This window comes from Ochotona princeps, chromosome 5 (genome assembly GCF_030435755.1).
Source record: "Ochotona princeps isolate mOchPri1 chromosome 5, mOchPri1.hap1, whole genome shotgun sequence".
Classification (NCBI taxonomy): Eukaryota; Metazoa; Chordata; class Mammalia; order Lagomorpha; family Ochotonidae; genus Ochotona; species Ochotona princeps.
This window is the reverse complement of record NC_080836.1, coordinates 71,842,110-71,862,195: the sequence shown is the minus strand read 5'-3', so window position 1 is coordinate 71,862,195 and position 20,086 is coordinate 71,842,110. Positions and strand designations below refer to the sequence as shown.

Genomic DNA, 20,086 nt, shown 5'->3' with positions numbered 1-20,086 from the left:
TTCTCCAGTTATCTGTACTCCAGTTATCTCTATTGGGGGGAAAAAAAAGCACAATTTGAGAAAACAATAGGTTAACATGTGCCAGATGGCTTTGACTTTGCCCAAGTCTAGCTCTTCTGTCACCACACTCGTCTGTTTTCTTTGAAGACTGTATCGTGCCGTGGTTTCCATTGCTGGTAAACTAAGTCTTCTTCAATTGACGTTGTATAGAATCCTTATATGGCATGGGTAATAATTCACCAGACTATTTTTACTAACTAACTAAAATGCACTTTGTTCACATGCTGTATAACTTACATTTCTTTTTTTACCATAAATATTATTTACTTGTTTTGTCAGGCCCCACCCCAAGATAGTCTCATTGCAATGCAGTTGATCAAATTGCCGTTTTTATATTTACACAGTATAAAATTACACTGACTGCATCTGACTAATCAAAGACCTATCTATGGTTATAGTGAATCTTATCAAATGAAATCCTTGGGAGGGGGCAGAGAGGGGAGGAGATATTCAGCTTCCATATTTGCTAACCCAACTGGCTGGCACTGAAGGAGGAGGCAGCTGTGTGGTCATCTGCCATATGTCCATAGCGCAGCTGTGTGTGGAGAGTATGATGAGACACATGTACTCCTCCGCCTCTTCCCCAAGCAGCTTGGCACCCACAGTCGAAAGGAGAGGCACAGAGGAGGACCGATTCATGAAGTCAAAAAAATACAAAGCTAGAAGGAATGAATGCCATTGTTGTATAGTCCAGGCAACTATTTACTCAGTGCTAGAGAGCTAATTTTTTAACAAAGGCTGAATGTAGACCCTGGCTGTGACCAGGTTCAATTCAGTTTTGTTGCTCTTCATTAAGGTCTCTTTTTTTTGCCACCGAGGAGCTCTGTATCCTGGTGAAATGGTAAATGAGACCGTCTTGTGAGAGAGCCCCCCCAAACTCTACAACTATTGAAACATGGAAAGAAAATTTAGATTAAAATGATTTGTACCCACCTTCTATTTTGAACTACTAACTCAGAATTAAGACAATTTTGGTGCACATAAAATGTTTATTAGTTGGTTCGAATCACTAATTGTATGTCATCTTTGTCAACCTTCTGTGTGAGGTTTTTTGTTGTTTTTCCTTTTTCATGGAAATGTTTTAGACCATGAGCTCTGCTTTTATCTACATCCAGATGAAATTTTTGATATTTTTTTCAAATTGTACTAAGTATGATATGAAAATAAAATTTAGTGGGTGATTATTTATGATTTATATATTAGAAGAATTAAAGGGTACTCTTCCTTTTTATTAGTAAATCAACATGAATGTAATTTGATTTTAAAATACATGAGCTTGTATGAATTTTGTGATTAATGGTTCACTCTTTCAGTGGAAACTCATGAGGGTCTAGTTTCTTTGCTTCTGTGTCCTCAAGCATAATATAGTGTTTTTGGTGTAGTGATACTTGAAAATTACTTCTAATGTGTGTGATCAAAAGAATTAAGCCATTCCAGTAACCACAATTATAATTTTTCAGAATTGATTTGGTTCGAATAATTCATTTGTTGTCATTCTTGCCACTAGTTTCATTTTGTCACTACTAAATGAAAACAGAAACCGCTTGGCTTCATTTAGTTTTGGTTTAGTTTATCTTTTGACACTCATTAGATAGTATTTACAGTGCTGTTGCTTAGGCTTAATTCATTGAGAGTTTTTCAGAAATTCAAGATGATAGTTTTATCTGTGGGCTGTGTCTTTTCTCACTAATGAGAATGTCTTAGGATAAAAATAATGTGGACTTTCCTAATTGGTTTGATAGGTTACCATGACAATCATATTGTAATTCGGTGGTTCTGGGCTGCAGTGGAAAGATTCAACAATGAACAACGACTAAGGTTGTTACAGGTAAGATGTCACCAGTAAAGCTTTATGTTGTATCAATATGATTGTCATTGAAAGTGTATGGTTTTTTAAAGGTCTGTTTTATCTATTTGAAAGACACAGTAGGGACCAGGCACAGTGGCTCAGTGGCTAAATCCTTGCCTTGCCCAAGCCAGGAACCCATATAGGTATTGGTTCATGTCCCAGCTGTTCTACTTCCCATCCAGCACCCTGCTTGGAAAGTAGTAGAATAAAACCCAAAGTCTTGGGACCCTGGACTCACATGAGAGACTCAAAAAGCTCCTGGTTCCTGTCTTTGGATTGGCTCAGTTCTGACCATTGCAACCACTTGGGGACTGAATTAGCAGATGGAAGATCTTTCTTTCTGTTTCTCCTCTCTGTAAAATCTGACTTTCCAATAAAAAAAAATAAATCTTAGAAAGAAGAGGTAAGAAGGGGGGGAAGGAGAAAGAAAGAATAAAGAAACTTGGTCCAGTCTCAAAGGAAGGAAGGGAGAGAAGGAGGGAGGGAGGGAGGGAGGGAGGGAGACACAGTGATAGAGGGAGAAGCATAGAGAAAGAGAAGTTCTATCCAATAATTCACTCTCCCAGTTGGCTGCAACAGCCAGGTCGGTGTCATCCTTGCTGAAGCCAGGAACCTGAAACTCCATCCAGATCTCTCATGTGGGTAGCTGTGGACCAAGTACTTGGGTCATTATCCACTGCTTTTCCAGGTGCTTTAGCAGGGAGCTGGATCATTAGCAAAACTGTTAAAATTCAAACCGATATTCTAATATAGGATGCCAACAGGACAATACAATGCTGGCTCCAGAAGTGTATCTTTTTCATAATTGCTAACTATTGTCCATCCATACATATGAACATACCATGTTTATGAGAAATGTTGCAGGCTGAGTGCAAGGCTGTGTGTCTGTGTCTCTATGCAGAATGTCCCCATTTCCTGAGAGCTCTAAGTGCCAACTGTGGTGGAGGAGCCCAGGCACAACAGCTGCCTCCAGGACAATATGGTCCCTTTAGCAAGAGGCTGGCAGGGCATCCTGAAGGTCCATATCCCCAACAGCGAAGAGATGACCTTCTGCCTATTAAGCAGGGATCCATTTCTTGACAATGAGTTTTTCTTTATCTAATTTTCTGCCAAACTTGAAAAAACAGTGGGGGTGATGCTAAATAGACTTAGCTCATTGATGACCACTTTATTTATCCACAATAGGATCTGTGCCTGGTGGGCAGCCCAGGACCACTTGTTTGCTAGAAACCTACACCTTTCCCTTTATATTGCATTGTCCTTTTCTAGTATTTCTGTATAATTGTCAGAATTCTTGTTTCCAAAGAATTCTGCCTTCCGAACTTTCCCGCCTGCTTTCCCCGAGGCACTCTGTGCAAATGTGATGCCATGGTGCCCTGCGAGGCACTCTGTGCAAATGTGATGCCATGGTGCCCTGCCTGCAGGTCTCTGGTTTCACCTTCCCTTTCTGTTTCCTTGCCTTGATAGTTTGTCACCGGCACATCCAGTATTCCCTATGAAGGATTTGCTTCTCTCCGAGGGAGCAACGGCCCCAGAAGATTCTGTGTGGAGAAATGGGGGAAAATCACTGCTCTTCCCAGGTAAAAATCGAAAATTACATTTCCTCCCTGTCACTACAGGATTCTGGGAGTGTCCTTAATTTATGTACTTGTTGATTAATTACTGTTTTATGTTAAAAATTTGGGAGAGTGAAGACAGCATATAAAGTAAATTCCTAGTTATCTTTGTAAAGGAAGGATAAGGGTGGAAGTCTCCATGGTCATACCTTAAATATACACATCCCTTTCTTCAAATTTAAAGCACAACAAAACTAATGCATTTGCTCACTGAAGTCAAACAACATTGGTCAACCTACTTGTGGCTTAGGATATGGCTGATTCAGATGTTTCCAGATGTTCAAGCTTGAATTTTAAATTAATACCTATTCAGAATCCCTTCATTAAAAATTTTTTAAAAATTACCATTGGCATTTGTAGAAAAGAATAGTACAACATGAGTGTGCTCTCTACCTCTCTACATTCCTTGTCCTGCACCTTAAATCCATTGTCTTGTTCTTCAGAATGAGATCCTACTTTATGTCAGAGTGGGAAAAAAAATGCCTTTGTGCCAACACTCATGAATACAGTGGATGAGTAAGACAGGATTCCTGAAATAAGCAGTGTTTGAGGTTAAATGGAGATAACTGCAACCGGACAGATGATCAAAAGAGACATAGAATGCTTTTATTTCATCAGCAGTAATATTATTGAGTTTTTTAAACATAAAGGAATCAGGTTACTTCAGGTTTAACTACCAGTAAAACTGCCATCTGGAGAGGTGAAATGAACATAGGTATCTCCAAAATATCAACTTCAGTGTCTTCTATTATGTGTCTTGGAGAAAACTTGTTATAATTTTATGATATAAGAATGCTTCTGGATAGCCAAGTGACATTGAGTAGTCCAAGGTATCATCTACAATTCTATGAGTGAAGTGACTTTGTGGAATGCGTTATCAAATTTTCTCCTTAGTGAATGCAAGACACTAGTTCCTAACATTGTGTTCTTAGCATCAACAGATGAAGAACCTGGCAGGATGTTGAAAATCCAAGTGCAGATGGCAGTGACTAGAGCAGGTTCAAGGGCTGTGCGAGGCTCCCTTGCTTCCTTGCACACATCACAGTTCATAACCAGCGGCGCTCCATCCAAACACCCAAGCATTTTCTGGCATGGTTGATGTTCCACATGTGGGAAACTGTAGTTTTCTTGTTTGAAATTATCTTATCTTATAATTTTTTTCCTTCTATTCAACATAGTTTTGTACCCCTCAGAAAAGGTTACATAGGTTTTTCACTCTTGCGAAAAACTCAACAATTAACATCAAAGAAGCAGGAAAGGGCAGATAAACAAGTCCCATTTCTGTTTACATCTCTGTGTACTAAAGGCACTAAGACATCCATTATGAAGTGTAACAGTAAGCAGCTGTTCACATTTACTCACTGAAATTTCCTGCAAACCTAGTGAGAAGAAAAAGACAATGAAATACACAACATAACTGTAGCTTCACCTGAATCCCAGCCCCGCCACTTCCCTTCAGTAGGGTCTTGGTGAATGCATGTATGTACGTAATTATGAGCGTCTCTTTCTTTGTCTACCTTGTGGGTTTGGAATTTTGAAGGTTAAAATCACTCAGGTAAGACACTACTACTTCTTGCCCTGAGTAAGCACCTAGCAATGGCGGCTGCCAATGTGATTTTCGTCCCTATCACCTGTCACACGCATTAGGCAAGAGGGGTGGTGATTACAACTGGCTTCTAGTTATAATTCTGGTACCAGCTAACCATGGGACTTTGTGAAGATCACCTGATCTGTAGGCCTCAGTGTTCTCATCTGTAGGAGGCTGTAAAGTGATGGTAAGTTCAGTGTGGGTAAGTGAGAATTAGCGCTAAATGATTGCTACAGACTTTGGAGGGCAGAAATGTGTTCACATTTCTACTTCCCCTGGTAGCTCTAGGAAGTTCTTGTGCTGAATCATTATAAATAGGATATTTTTCAGTGACCTTGCAGTCCCACAGTTGGGTAACAGATATAGCCATTTCCTCCTCTCTTTATCATGGCATAAGACAGCTTCTACAGTCCTAACTTTACCCAAATCATAAAATAGCCCCAATAATGATGGGAGGAAGAAACTGAGCAAGCAGCTTATTTTCATACCCCTTCTCTAACAAGCCCTACCTTGAGGGGAGAGAGGAATAAAAGGGAAAAAAATTACTGAATTATTTTGCATGAGATTTCATTCAACACAGATAAACTAAGGAAGAGAATTGAGCACAGTCTGAGTCCTCTAACACACGGGTCGTAAGATCCTGAGTAAAACCCGAGAGGCATCTCTACAAAGTAAGGATGACCATGCCATCCTCAAATAATATTGTGACAGTTGAGCTGAAGAGCCTCAAAGTAGCACAGGTTTTTAAGAAAGACTTATTATTTGAAAGGCAGAGTTACAGAGAGATGGGGGTACAGACAGAGAAGTTTTCCATCCTCTGGGCTACTTCCTAGGTGGCTGCAACTGTTGGTGATAGGGCCCCAGGTACTTGGGCCACCTTCTGCTATTTTCCCAGGCATATGAACAGGGGACTGGTTTGAAAATGGAGCAGCTGGGACTTGACTTAGTCCTCATGTGGGATGCTGGCATCCCAGCTGGTGCCTTCACCCACTATGCCACAACACCAGCCCCTAGTATATATTTTTTTGATATTGTTTTGCAAACTTTTATTCCAGGGCTAATCCCGTAGTAGCCTAGTCCTCCCCCTGTGGCACCAGCATCCAATATGGGTGCCGGTTTAAGTCCCAGCAGCTCCATTTCTGATCCGGCTCCCTGCTTTTAGCCTGGGAAAGCAGTGGCGGAGGATGGCCGAAGGACTTGGGTCTGCACCCACACGAGAGACTCAGAAGAAATCTCTGGATTCTCATATTTCTTCTCTCTCTCTATAAATCAGCCTTTCAAATTAAAAAAAAATTTTTTTAAAAACTTTTATCCCAAATCTCTGTAAGCTGTTGTTCTACTCAATGGAAATGGGACAGATACGCACGCAGGGAACGTCCTCACATGACAATATATCATCAGATGCAGTTTCTTTACTAAAAACATTGTTTTACCCTCTAGGAAATATGAATTGCGTATTAGGTGCAAAAAGGATCTGTGAGAATTGGTTTTGGCACAGATTGTTTTACATGACCACATCCTTGTCTCCCACTATTAAAACAAATACTCCCACATCATCTTCCTGCCCTTTCATTGTGCACGTTGAAGAACTAAAGAGCTGGCCTGTCTCAAGCTGTTCAGTTCCAAAGCACTTCTTTCTTTTTAATGAGATGATATGTAGCATTTACAATGTAATATTACACATAAACACTGGAGTGGAAAATGCACAGATGTCTAAATGTTCTTCCTTAGGAAAAACAAAATGGATCCTCAGAGAAGTCTGGTATCATCTTGGCGGTTGTATCCTGGGAAGGCAGAAGGGGCTGCATAGGATAGTGGAGAACATTTACTCGTTCTAGAATGAAGTGATACCTTCCAAGCAAGCAAAAGTGATCGCATTCTGTTTTCAGCTTCCCATTCTGTTTTTTGCAGTAGCACTGTCCACAGTGTGGGCCAAGCAATGAGGTAAAGTGTATCTGGTTGTCTCTGAAGTCAGTGCAAGTTGAATGCATGGCTCTTTTTTTCCTCTCTTGTGGTAATGAAGTAACTGAAGACTCAGATGATAAATAATGATGTAGACCAGTGGCTGTCACCATGGAGACTCTTCAGCCTCAGCCCATGACTGCACTTCCCCTGCTTTGTGGTTGCTGGTTAGGTTAGCTGTGTATTTTGCATTTCTGTAGAAGACTTCCTACTCCCAGTGCTCTACTGGAGTTTCAGAAAAGAGACTGCTGTAGTCTTTATAGAGTCTCTCTATGAGGCAGTTGTTCTTAAATAGTTTTTTTTTAATGGGTGTGCTCATGTCAGGCAGGAAGATGCAGGGCAGCCCTCCCTCTCATCATGTTGTGTAAAATTCATGCTCATCTCTGAGGCTCTTGCCACCCAGAATGATGGAGCAGAGGAGTTGACAAACTGCAAGGGAGCTAGAGGAGCCCTAGTTTTCGCCAAAGCAGGAAGCATTACTTTTTAAAAAATGGCTGTGTCTGGAATCTATTGTAAATGAAAATGCTGAGCCAACTTCAGAAATAAAATGTAAGAATCAATTATGAATTGGGTATCTCAGAGACACAATTTTTCCAATGGAATTGAACTTAGATACAATAGGTTTTCTTAGAGGAAAATGTTACAGCTTTGTAATCATTTTTTTCTACTTTTATGTATTTATTCTGTGATTATATCCTTTCTTTATGTGCCCAGATTTCTAGCCAATCTTATTTTCCTTTCTGTAAATAACTCATTTTTTCCTGCATTGTTTCCTTCATATATCTGATGTAAAAGGAGAAATTAAGGGAGTAGCCCCACCCAGTCTCCCACCCACCCCAGGTCCCTGATGTGGGGCATGCTCCAAGGATCTTTCTCAAGTGGTTTTGGTAGTTCAACAGTTATGAATTGCTGCCAATCTCGTCACTCCAAGCACGAGGAAGTCATTGAAGAATCCACTGATTGACATAGTCCATCTTGGAGTCTCCATTTGCCCAGTTTTTCGCTGCCAACATATAGCTGAGGTGGTTTACTTGTTCTGTCCTCTGTCTTTTCATGGTTAGGGTTCTGAGTCCGGAAGCTCGATTGGAGGGATCCCCACAGAAACTTTGTGTGAGGTGTTTCCAGACCAGATTCCTGTACGTACTAGCAAGTACAGGGCCACTGCCTTCCTGTTCACCTCTGTGGGACTTGTCCTTCCTTCCACCAGCACTCATCATCCACCATGAGCTTCTGAAGTCTTCAATCACCTCCCTCCCTGGATTCCACCTGCCAGTGGCTTAGGACAAAATCCAACTCCTTCCCAAAGATTTTTAGGTAGGGACCTCGTCTGGCCTCCTCTTCCAACCTCAGCATTTATACCTTCCCCTGACCGGGGACAGACCCCAGCCTCCTTCCAGTCAGTCATTCTTCAGACTTGTTAATCTTAGTTCTGCCTCAAGACTCTGGGACTTGCTGCTGCATCTCTTTGCTACTGGTTCTTCACATTTGAAGCTTTCCATCTGCAAGAGCTCAGCTGAGCCAGGATCTCCTTAGAAGGGCCTACAGGACTTCTGTCCCCAAGTGTACCTGTGATTCTGTTTCCCTTTTTTGTCTTGGTAGAACTTACCCCAACTCTAGCGTCATGTTTACTTATGAGTTTTCTTATTATCTATATCCCTGCCTAGATGAGCACTCCAGTGAGACAAAGGACCATGCTTGAATTAAGTATAGTGTGCCCCTAACATTCAACCCAGCAATGACGCTATTGCTATCCGATGAATATTTGTTTTAATGAATTAATAAGCTTAAAAGATGACTTTAGTCAGCTTCGGACAAGATATTCTGAAATTAGGCTGCCAACACAATGGCTCAACTGGCTAATCTTTTACCTACAAGGGCAGCATCCCATATGGGCAAGAGCTGAGAAGAAGCATTCTTTAAGAAAACTGTATGGTAGGCCTTGTACAATGGCTTAGTGGCTAAATTCTCACCTTGCAACCACTGGGATCCAATATGTGCATTGGTTTGTGTCTCGGCTGCTTCACTTCCCATCCAATTCCCTGCTTGTGGCGTGTGAAAGCAGTAGAGGACAGCCCAAAGCCTTGGGACTCTGCACCCATGTGGGAGGCCTGGAAGAAGCTCCTGGCTTTGGATCAGCTCAGCTCTGGACATTGTGACCATTTGGTGAGAATTTTTTCTCTGTCTCTCCTTCTTTCTGTAAATCTGCCTTTCCAATGAAAATAAATCTTTTTTTGAAAAAGATATCCTAAAATAACTTTTAAAAAATGTTAGTTATTTCAGAGACAGAGTTAAGAGTGAGGGAGGAAGGGAGGTAAGGAAGAGAGAGGGAGAGGGAGATTTTCCAGGTACACAGTATGCTATTGAAATGGTCAAGCCCACCAAATCTTGCTGAAGACAAAGCCAGGAACTCATATCAGGTCTCCCAGAGCAGAGCCCTGCACTTGAGCCATCTTCAGCTGCCTTCCAAGGCACATTAATAAGAAGTTGGATGGGAAGTGGAGCAGCTAGAACTCGAATCAGCACTGTGATATGGGATCCTAGCCTCCCAAGAGGTAGCTTAAAACACAGTACCACAACTCTGGTCCCATCCCTGGAACACACTTTTATATCTGTATTCTCATCCAAAACCCTGGGACAAGAATGATTCAAAAACTTCATGGAAAATGTATATTGTAGCAAAACTTTGGTTCGATTTCAAAAACTTTTCATCAAACTAACTTTTAATTGTTTTTATTTGAATGTCAGTGAGAGAGAAAGAGAAAAATTTTTCCATCTTCTGGTTCATTCCCCACATGCCTGCCAGAGTCAGGGCTGGCCATCGCTTGCTGCCTCGCAGGACTCACTATGGTAGGAGGCTGGAGTAGGTAGCCGACCCAAGACTTGAGTGTCACTGAAGCACTCCAGCACGGGATGTAGGCATCCCCAGCAGTGTCTGAACCATCACACCAAACCCTTGCCTGAAAATGTTTTATTGTTCTCCCTGAAAATTTTTCAAGTCCCCTTTTATTTCAATTGTGAAGCAATTTTGAAGATTAAATAACAGCACCATCCTCAAAATGAGGCCTAACATTTTTCATTCAATAAATATAGTCATGTATACTGTTGCTCCTGCTCTGTAGCCTGAAGCGCTGGCATAGTATTGTACAACTTTTGGGTATGTGAGAGATATGTCACATCTATTCATGATGTTTGTATTGTATTTGAACTCCTGAGAGTTGCTATTCTTGAACCTGTTCTTACTAGACTTTTTTCTATGAAATTTAGATTCTGACACTTAAGAAGTACATACTCTTCCATTTCCCCTGAAGCCAGTTACAGGTGAAAAAAATTGTTCAAAATGTAAAGTTCTCAGAATTTCTTCTGCTAGATTTCTAGGCACAGGAATTCCCATGATAGCAGTATTCCACACTGTATTTAGAAGTTGGGAGCATTAAAAAAAAAAAAGAAGAAGAAGAAGTTGGGAGCATTTTCACCAAGGTGGCATAGTGAAACATTGGAATAAATTTTTATTTAGTCCACAGATTGAATTCCTCTTTAGAGCAAAAGATACTGTAGAGATGAATCAAGCATCTGATATTTCCAAAGTCTGTGGGAGTTACAAATTGATCTGTCCATGTGGACCTTAAAATATAGAGTTAAGAAATAGGTTTTAACATGAACAAATGAACAATGTCATTGGCCACTGAATGGCAGCTGACAAATGAGTAGCTGGAGTACTTACTATGTACCACAGAATTCCTTTCATTAGTTCATGTTTATTGAATACCTGATAAGGATCAAGGTTGCTTTGTGCCACCATTAGTTATACAAATATTTGTGACCTACTCTTGGCAGGAATTCCTGCTCTCAACCTTATGGTCTAAGGAAATATTAATAAAGATATTAGAACAATTATGAATATTTTAGAACTCCTCATAGAAGTTATACTTTTACTTGTGTTAATAAAGATATCTAAGCTAGCAAAAGGATCACCAGATTACTCCATCTGGGTTGGTTGGTGTGTGGTTGGTGATGTTGGATTTCTCGTGCTGATTAACAGGCTCTGAATTCATCCCTATGAAGTTTCCCCTGTGCTCTGCCTGTTGAATGGCATCTCTGCCATTCCACTTTGAGCATGCAGTTACTTAGCTGCCTTTCATCCACGAAATAGATGGGAAAGGCCTAGGCATGATCACTTCCTCCTGCCAGGAGGCCGCCTCATCTGGTGTCAGGTCCAGCCTTGACTCCCATCACTCAGGCACTTGTACTTCTCAGGTTTCCTAAAGAAACAATGCCTTCTCACACTTCCAGGCCATCTGCTGGGAGCCTCCTTCTCCTTGTAGTTGATCCAGGAAAACCCTAGACACCTAAAAATCCTTCAAGACTCAGTTCAAATTGCATTCTCCACAAAGCCTTCTGGACTGTGCAGTTGACTTGTAGCTTTGTGATATAACTGTGTAGAGGACCCCTAATAGCCCATATGAAACTTTCGTGGTGGAGAAGTGGTCTTGGTCTCCTGGAGGAACACAGCTTGAGCTCGGGTGTGTGGCTTTGTGAACAGAACCGAAGGCAGGCTGCCGTCAGTACCAACTTCCCACAGGCAAGTCCCCAAGGCAGCACAAGGCGGCACACTGGCCTGTGCATCTTGCTGCCAAAATGCAAACTCCTGTGGCGAGATACCAGACGTTTCACCCTGAACTACCAGGAGAAGGCACTGTGCATCACATAAACTCACCAAGCATTTGTTTCAGTTTATAAATTACTTGATGAAGAGGTGGAAATAAGCGTACGAAAACTGAAATCAGAAGGGTTATGCACCCATGCCAGGTAAAAATGAGAGTGTTGATATTTTCCCAATTACAGTGCAAATCAAAAGGACTTATTTGAGGCAAAGGTATTTCTAGGACAACATCCACCAAATCAAATGTTGCAAGTTTGCACTGCTCCTTTTTCTCTCCCTATTATTTTAAAACCTCGATTGTACTATTTTTTTTAAAAGATTTATTTTTATTACAAAGTCAGGTATACATAGAGGAAGAGAGACAGAGAGGAAGATCCTCCGTCCAATGATTCACTCCCCAAGTAAGCCGCAATGGGCCGGTACTGCGCCGATCCGAAGCTGGGAACCTGGAACCTCCTCCGGGTCTCCCACGCAGGGTGCAGGGTCCCAATGCATTGGGCCGTCCTCAACTGCTTTCCCAGGCCACAAGCAGGGAGCTGGATGGGAAGTGGAGCTGCCGGGATTAGAACCGGCGCCCATATGGGATCCCAGGGCGTTCAAGGCGAGGACTTTAGCCACTAGGCCACGCTGCCGGGCCCGATTGTACTATTTTTAATTTTTAATTTTTGATTAATCGTGTCATTCACTGTGGATTGTAGATGCAACTCTAAAAACATAATGACCTATATTTTTGGATGTTTATGTGTTTATGTTTGGGTATCTATTATTTCTAGGAAAATACAAAGCAAATATGAAGGTACATTCACACACACACATTAATTAAGTAACCAAACCACGAAAGTACACATGTAGTTGAGATCTTGTGTCACTGAATTTGGAGACTGATTTGTCAGTCTATAGAAGGAAAGAGAGGGTGGGTAGAAGAACTTAAAGTACCCTACAACCATCAAGAATTTGTGAAGTCAGACCAGATGTATGCTGAGTTTCAAATCTTGATAGTTGTGCCCACATGGTCTCCCAAAGATGGGTTCAGACCTGCTCTCCCTGCACCATTCAGGCTGCATAGATTAAAATGAGGCAAACTCATTATAGCTTTCGTGTGACTCGCTTTGAGAGATTTGAAAAATGTTCTTTTATTGGGCGTGAATAGCTGGATGCACTTTTGCTGCCAATATCAACACAGCACGAGGGCCCTCCTTTTACTTGCAGTTGGAGTTTTCTTAGGACATGGAGTGGGGCGGGGTTGGGAGTGTGAAAAGCCTTAGAGAATTGTTCTGCTTTGCTGCTTTTTTTTTTTTCCTGTTCTTGGCTGATACAACCAGTTGATGGTAAACATTGGGCAATTTATTTAACCACATTATTCCTCAGTTTCCCTATTAGCAATACTGTCTTGTTTATAAGTAGTTTTGAAATTTTTGCAAGTACACACAATGCTGGTATGAATATCTAATGTAGATGTTTTATTTCTGATTCTTGTGCTGTCTTTCCTGTAGTGCAGACTGCCTGAGTCAGACTCACTTGGATTAGTAGTTAAAATGCAGATCCCCAGGCCCACCCCAGACCTTCTGAAAGACTCATGGAGTACACCCAAACATCTCCACTGTAAACAAGCTCTCCAGGGGGTCTGCAGCATTCCAAAATACCCCTTTGAGCAGCTCTGCTTTCTGGTAAACCTAACATTGAACTAGATGGTTTGATCACTTAAAAGTCCCCTGCTATCTCCCAGGATTTTTTTTGCACTGACCCAATATCAGCCATTTTCCCCCAAAAATTTACAGATTGTGATTGAGGTGTTCATTGAAAAAAATATCAGAAGCATTATTTTGTGAACTCCTGTCCTCAAAGTGTTGAGAACTAGCAGTTCCTATTCAGGGGTGGAATGAAGAGAACACTCAGCTTCCAAAAGTGAGAGAATGGAGTCAGTGAGCCTCACTCTGCCTGCTTTCAGTTGAGTGTTGGATTTCCCCTAGGAGACCCATGGGTGAGATTCTGTTCTTGCTTTAGCCACTGAGTCAGCTTTGACCTTGGGAAAACCATTTATTCTTTTTATACATTTTCCCCTTCCACAATATATGCCTGCTGCATCCTCATGAAACATGTTATCAGAGGAGCTATTTTTTTTTTTTTCAGAAGGAAAGTTATGACCAGTGACAGCCTGAGACAGTGGGTTTGTAACAATCACTGATGATATCTATGACTGAAAAGGAGCAAAAAAGACTGTCCAGTCTTCCCTCACTTGGTGTGGGAAGCAGGCTTGGTGTGGGGTACCCGGCTTCTGGGTTTACTGGATACGCTACCCTCACCTCTGTAATGATACTCCAGAGCCGACAGGGAGACCCCCAGTGTTCCTGTTTTTCTGCTCAGAATCCTGGGGGAATGAAAGGACAGCTGCTGACTCCCAGCTTTGTTTTACCACTTGTCCGGGCCAGATGATTCTGTTATGTCACAATTACCATCGCGTTTACAACCTCCTCTTGGACAGTGCAACTAACTTTGCACCTGCTACTACTAGTTTTGCCAGCACTGCAAAACTAATTACCACAAACCTAGCAGCTTACAAAAACACATATTTGTAAGCTCAGTGTTTCCATGGCACAGGAGCCTGAAGTTTTGCTCAGCTGGGTGGGCCTTCTGCTCAGTGTCCAGGTGTCTGCTGGACTCCATTCTCTTTGGAGACCCATCTCGGGCAGGATCTGCCTCTAGGCTCTCAGGTCGTAGACAGAATTCATTCCTGGCAGCCTGTTGCTTCAAATCATCAATGGTGATGATCTCTATTTTGTAGCATCTGCACAAATCACTAATTCTTATTCCGGAATCATTAATAATTACTATAGTTATTAATATATTTACAAATTGGTCAGACACTATAAACTAGGCATTCTACTAAATGTGTTTCTGTTCAGTTAATCTTTGCACCATTCTGTTAAAAATTATGTTAGTGTCCTTTCACAGGTAAGAAAACAAAGACTCCGAGTTTTACTGACTCACTGCAAATTACAAAGTTGATTCATAGAGCCAGAATTCAAACCAGAATCTGTTAACTCCAAACCTCTGTCGCACTATTTTACAACAGATATGGGTATTAATGATATATTTTTTGATGGCTCAAGTACTTCTTTTTATTAATTACGTTGCATTATGTGACACAGTTAGTAAAAATGATTTAGAATAAAAGTGTAAGCATGAAACTTTCTTGAAATGTTCTGTAAATAACCATGGATTCTGAAATTTCATATTATTTGAGGAGTCAGAATTACATAGTTCCCACAAACAAGACAAGGCTGTTGCACATTCAGAATGGAATGCTTCCTACTCCATGTCAAAAGTGCAGATCTGCTTCCTGATAAAATGTACTATTTGGAGACTGTCATTTCTTATTGTGATTCAGGTGCAAATAACAGGAAAACATTTTTTTTTCTATCTTGAGAAGGGAGATGAGGCATGTTTCTAAGAATACTTAAGCCAATAATTCAAATGGTCATTTTGTTGTTTGCCTGGTGAATTGAGGAGAAAATGGATCATACGTAGAATTCACACAGATAACAATGGCCTACTGAGTTCAGCAGAAAAGGCCAGCCAGGGAATTTCCCAAGACTCCAGACCATGAGGTGGTTTTCAGGACATTTACTGCTCTCCAGTACAGAACTACAGATTGTCTGAGAGACACCATGGCAAATTCAAGCTTTCTGTTTTCAAAAAAATGTCCAACACAGAGGAGAAACAAAACATCAAACGTGTCTCTGTGTGATTTTTTTTTAAAGATTTAGTTATTTTTATTACAAAGTCAGATATACAGAGAGGAGGAGAGACAGAGAGGAAGATCTTCCGTCCGATTATTCACTCCCAAAGTGAGCCACAACGGCCGGTGCTGCGCTGATCCGAAGCTGGGAACCTGGAACCTCTTCAAGGTCTCCCACGCAGGGTGCAGGGTCCCAAAGCTTTGGGCCATCCTCAACTGCTTTCCCAGGCCACAAGCAGGGAGCTGGATGGGAAGCAGGGCTGCCGGGATTAGAACCAGCGGCCATATGGGATCCCGGGGCGTTCAAGGCGAGGACTTAAGCCGCTAGGCCACGGCACCAGGCCCTGTGTGTGATTCTTAAGACAACTCAACAAATGGTAATGCATGCAAGTGTTATCTAATACAGTTTTTTACTGGTTGTGAAAATATAAAGAAAAATATTTACAATTTTTATTTGAAAGGTAGAGAGGTGAAGAGAGACAGACACAGAGACAAGGAGAGATCTTTCTCCTGCTGGTTCAATTTCCCAGATGCCTGTCAGAGCCAGAGCTGGACCAGCCTGTAGCCAGCAGCCTACAATACAATGTAGACTTCCCACATGGGTGGCAAGGACCCCAATTCATGAGTCATCACCTGCTTCTTCCCAGGATGGGAATTACCAGGAAACTGTACTCCGAAGTGTTGCCAGGACTTGAACCCTGGGACTCTGATATGGCATGTGAGCAGCCTAAGTAGCAACTGAAGTGCCAAACACTTGCCCTGAAAATATTTTAAATACTTGATTTCTCTAAAGGTTTTCCAAAAGTGTGAAAATTAAACACAAATGAATTTGAGTAGGAAAGACAGACACCTGCACACAATTCTCTCGTCACTTAACTTGTTCCAAACTATGTTTTGCTGCTTTTGTCTGCAGAGCTCACACGTGTTTCAACCGTCTGGATCTGCCCCCATACCCATCCTTCTCCATGCTCTATGAAAAACTCCTGACTGCAGTTGAAGAGACCAGTACCTTTGGACTTGAGTGACCTGGAACACAGGGCCCAGCTCTTTATGCACAGGGACCTGGAGGAACTGCCCTCCAGGGGCATTCCTGAACATTGAAGATTTCAAGAGTGCTCTTCCATTGGAGTGAAGTTGAGTGCTGTTATATTCCAGGAACGTGTGCCCTAACCTATCTGAAGACTGGCGATGAGTCCTCTTGCTAGGATTTGGGTGAGCTTGATGCCCAGGAAACAACCCAACAGTCTTTCAATCAACAGTTCTTGACTGCCAAACTTTTTCCATTTGTTATGTTCCAAGATGCAGATGAACCTATACATGATCAGCCAGTTCCATGGTAATTTTGAGAGACTCAGGAGAATCTTGAAACTTACCTTAAACATGTCTCAAGCCAGACTGGCAGCACTTGGTCCAATCTCCAAATTAGTGCAAGTTATATGTTATAATAAAAAGTTATATTTCCTGAAAGTACATTCAGTTAAGCCCTAAGTTATACACAGAATATTCATTTCTTGCTTATGAGTGCCTGCATGGTGTGCACCATATGTTTCAGCTTTCATGGGACACAAGTGAAAATGAAACCATCATTATGAGGTAACTTAAATTTGCAAATAGGTGGTCTGTGACAATGTATATGCAAGTGGTATATGTGTAATTATGACTGAAGACAAACTGATAATGAATTACTAATGACAGATTTTATGCTTTATAATGCATGAAAATGATTTTTAAAAATAACTAGCAATTAATCACAGCATATCAGGAAAAAGTACACAGTGAGTTCATTTTTTAATAGGTTGATTATATTTATGTTCTTCAAGATGTATATAAGGACCTACCTATCATACTGTATGTATAACCTGTTTCATTTCTATGTTCCATGCTTACTCGGGCATCATGCTAGTGTGTATCCTTTTAAGCACTCTCAAGGGAACAAAAGGGCCTTTTATTTTTATAAAGGTTAAATAAACTCCCCAAAATATTTTGCACTGAATGTATCAAAGTTGAAGGAATATTACAAATATGAGTAATAGCAACTCCATCACTTGACAAGTATGATAGAAAATAGCTTCTAAATCAAACTTTGTTCACAGTGCCATGTCTACCACTACAAGGACTGTGCATCTAAGTAATAATTTTTTAAGACTCACTATATGTGATAGTATGATATGCATTTATTTAAAATGCATTAGATTCTCTTCCATCCATCAAATACTTACAGGATGGCATTTAATACCAATTTTTCATACCCCCCCACACACTGCTTTTTATTTGTATGACATCATTAAAGGCTGAGTTCAGTTAGCCATGAACAACACCGAAGAGACCAGCTCTCTTTAGTAATAGGAATCCCATTTTCTCTCGTCAGTTAACACATCATGAACTGGAACTCTCAGCACTGTATTTCTAGACCTGCATTGTCACCGATGCATAATTTTCTTATCGGTATCAAGAAACAGTTTTTCTATGGTATCTCAAAAATTGCATGACACCAGTAACCTTATTTCTGCTTAATTCTTTGACAGGGTATCCTCCATTTTAATTGCTTTTCAGAGTATTGCACATAACTTTATTTCTTAACTTTGGGCCACAAATAATCTGATGCATAATACAATGAAGTTAAATTGAGGGTAACAGAACCATTGGATTAACATTTGACTTCCCAACTTTCAGGCTTACAGGCATCCTTTAAGCGTTTGAGAATTATGTTTGTAAGTAACCATGGAGTTCCTCTTATGGGATGGTGGCCATCTTGCATTTGATAGGGGTCATACACTTAATTTACTTAGATATTTTGTAAAACCTGATTGCTCTCCTGTGGGCTAAATCATGTTTATTATTGGGACCTTCAAGAGGAATACCAGTTGCATTCCTGCATTAGATCAGGTACTTCAGTGTTGGGGAATGTTCTGCAGTGGGTGTGGGGGGGGTTGGTTACAGAAATCTGGAAATAAAACAGGATGACTTATTGGCAAACTATAATTGGATCATTAAAATGGGGGAGAGAAAACGTTTTAACTGGAAATGTACTTATTGATCATGAATGTAAGTATATGTTTAATTTTACAAACTTTTTACTTGTTTGTATTTTTTCATTATGAAGGTAAATAGTGTAACACACTGACATACTTTTTTTAAAAAAAATCACATTTTTGATGGTCTGATGTTTCAGAACTGGCATTCTTTAAGCGGCTGGTACCATTGCATTTCTTTCAAACACATTGGTAGACTGTGTTACCTTTCATTTGGGTTTGAGACACTTTGTTATCATATGCTATATTGCTAGGTAAAGGAGATTTGAAATAAAATGTATCTCTAATAATTTCTAACAAATATATCTCTTTGTTAAGACAACCAACTTCTTTCCAAGTAACTTTTCTCTTTGAAGTATGCAAACAGTCTTAATTAGTATAATCCTCTAGTTGATATTGTTCTTTAAATTGGGAATTATCAAAGATGTACTTAGCATATCAGAACACTATGATAATTTATCTATTATTATTCACTATCAAGACAAAAGGCAGCAAGTACATATATATTAAATAACATTTCCACAGACTAAATTGGACTTACAATCTATAATAAGAAACATACATACATATTTTCTTCTGTACTGTGAACCTGAATAACCTGATTTATTTTAAGAAATGCACAAGTATTGTTCCTGTCCCTGAGAACTGGTCACACCATATCATTCACTTATGCAGAACGTCTCCTGTCGGAGAGAACAGCTACACTGCTGTCCTCACTCTGTGCTGTCACTGTGCCTGAAGATGCGACTGTGTACAAGCGGGCTGAACAGTGAAGAAGCAGCTTGACTCATGGAGCTTCAAATGACTAAGAGAATTGAATCTCATAATTCCCCTCCGATTCCTTCATTTGGATCACAGTGTACCTTCAGTTCCTGGTTGCAGACTCCTAACCACAGCAAGGGCCAAAACATTTCTCTTGTGCACAAAATGAAAAAGGGTCTTGGTTAGAGAAATGCAGTCACAATTTGTATCATTTAGCAAAAAAAAAAAAAAAAAAAGCAACTGAAGGAAAATCTATTTCTCCTTCATAACAATCAGGAATGATAAAAATACATTCCTTAAACACCAGCACCATTGGCTTGCATAGTATGTTAACAGTTTCAAAGTGCTTTCAAGTGTACGGTCTCTTAATCCTCACTGTGGATGGCAGAAGTGGCAAGTCCCAGCTGAACCAAGGATCATGGGTGGCTGGCAGGAATCTGTTTCAGAACTCTGTAAACACCACTCAGTATTTAGTCTAAGAAATGGGGAGACTGATGTTTGTACCAATGTACTCTATTTTCAGTGAATTTTTCAAGATGGTTCATTTATCCACGCTCTCACTTTCTGAAACATACTTAAAATGTGACACCTTCTGAATAACAACCCAGGAATATATAGTATAATGATTGAAAACCTTCCCATAGAGTTATTAATGTTTGATTACACAGCTTCTTATAAGAGAAAAACAGGAAGCAAAATCTGCTTGCTTTTGGTGGATTTATGTAGTATGGCATTTCCATTTTCCCAAATACTATTTGCAAACAAGATAATAAGAAAAAAAGTTCTAATAAAAAGCCCTGTTTCACTCTTTAATGCTT

At 40.5% G+C, this 20,086-nt stretch overlaps 1 protein-coding gene across 5 annotated transcripts in view; it reads left to right on the top strand.

The window, feature by feature from the left end:
- HECW2 (HECT, C2 and WW domain containing E3 ubiquitin protein ligase 2) overlaps positions 1-19,451 on the top strand; it is a 396,630-nt gene extending 377,179 nt beyond the window's left edge. For 4 of the 5 annotated variants that reach the window (XM_058664754.1, XM_058664753.1, XM_058664755.1 and 1 more), the window contains 3 exons: positions 1,803-1,888; positions 3,377-3,489; positions 16,388-19,134. In XM_058664754.1, coding sequence (XP_058520737.1) covers positions 1,803-1,888; positions 3,377-3,489; positions 16,388-16,499 — 311 coding nt within the window. In that variant the 3' untranslated portion in view covers positions 16,500-19,134. Of the gene's footprint in view, positions 1-1,802; positions 1,889-3,376; positions 3,490-16,387 lie in introns of all 5 variants that reach the window. The other variant, XM_004576960.3, reaches the window with a different exon arrangement.
- The last annotated feature ends 635 nt before the right edge of the window (positions 19,452-20,086 follow it).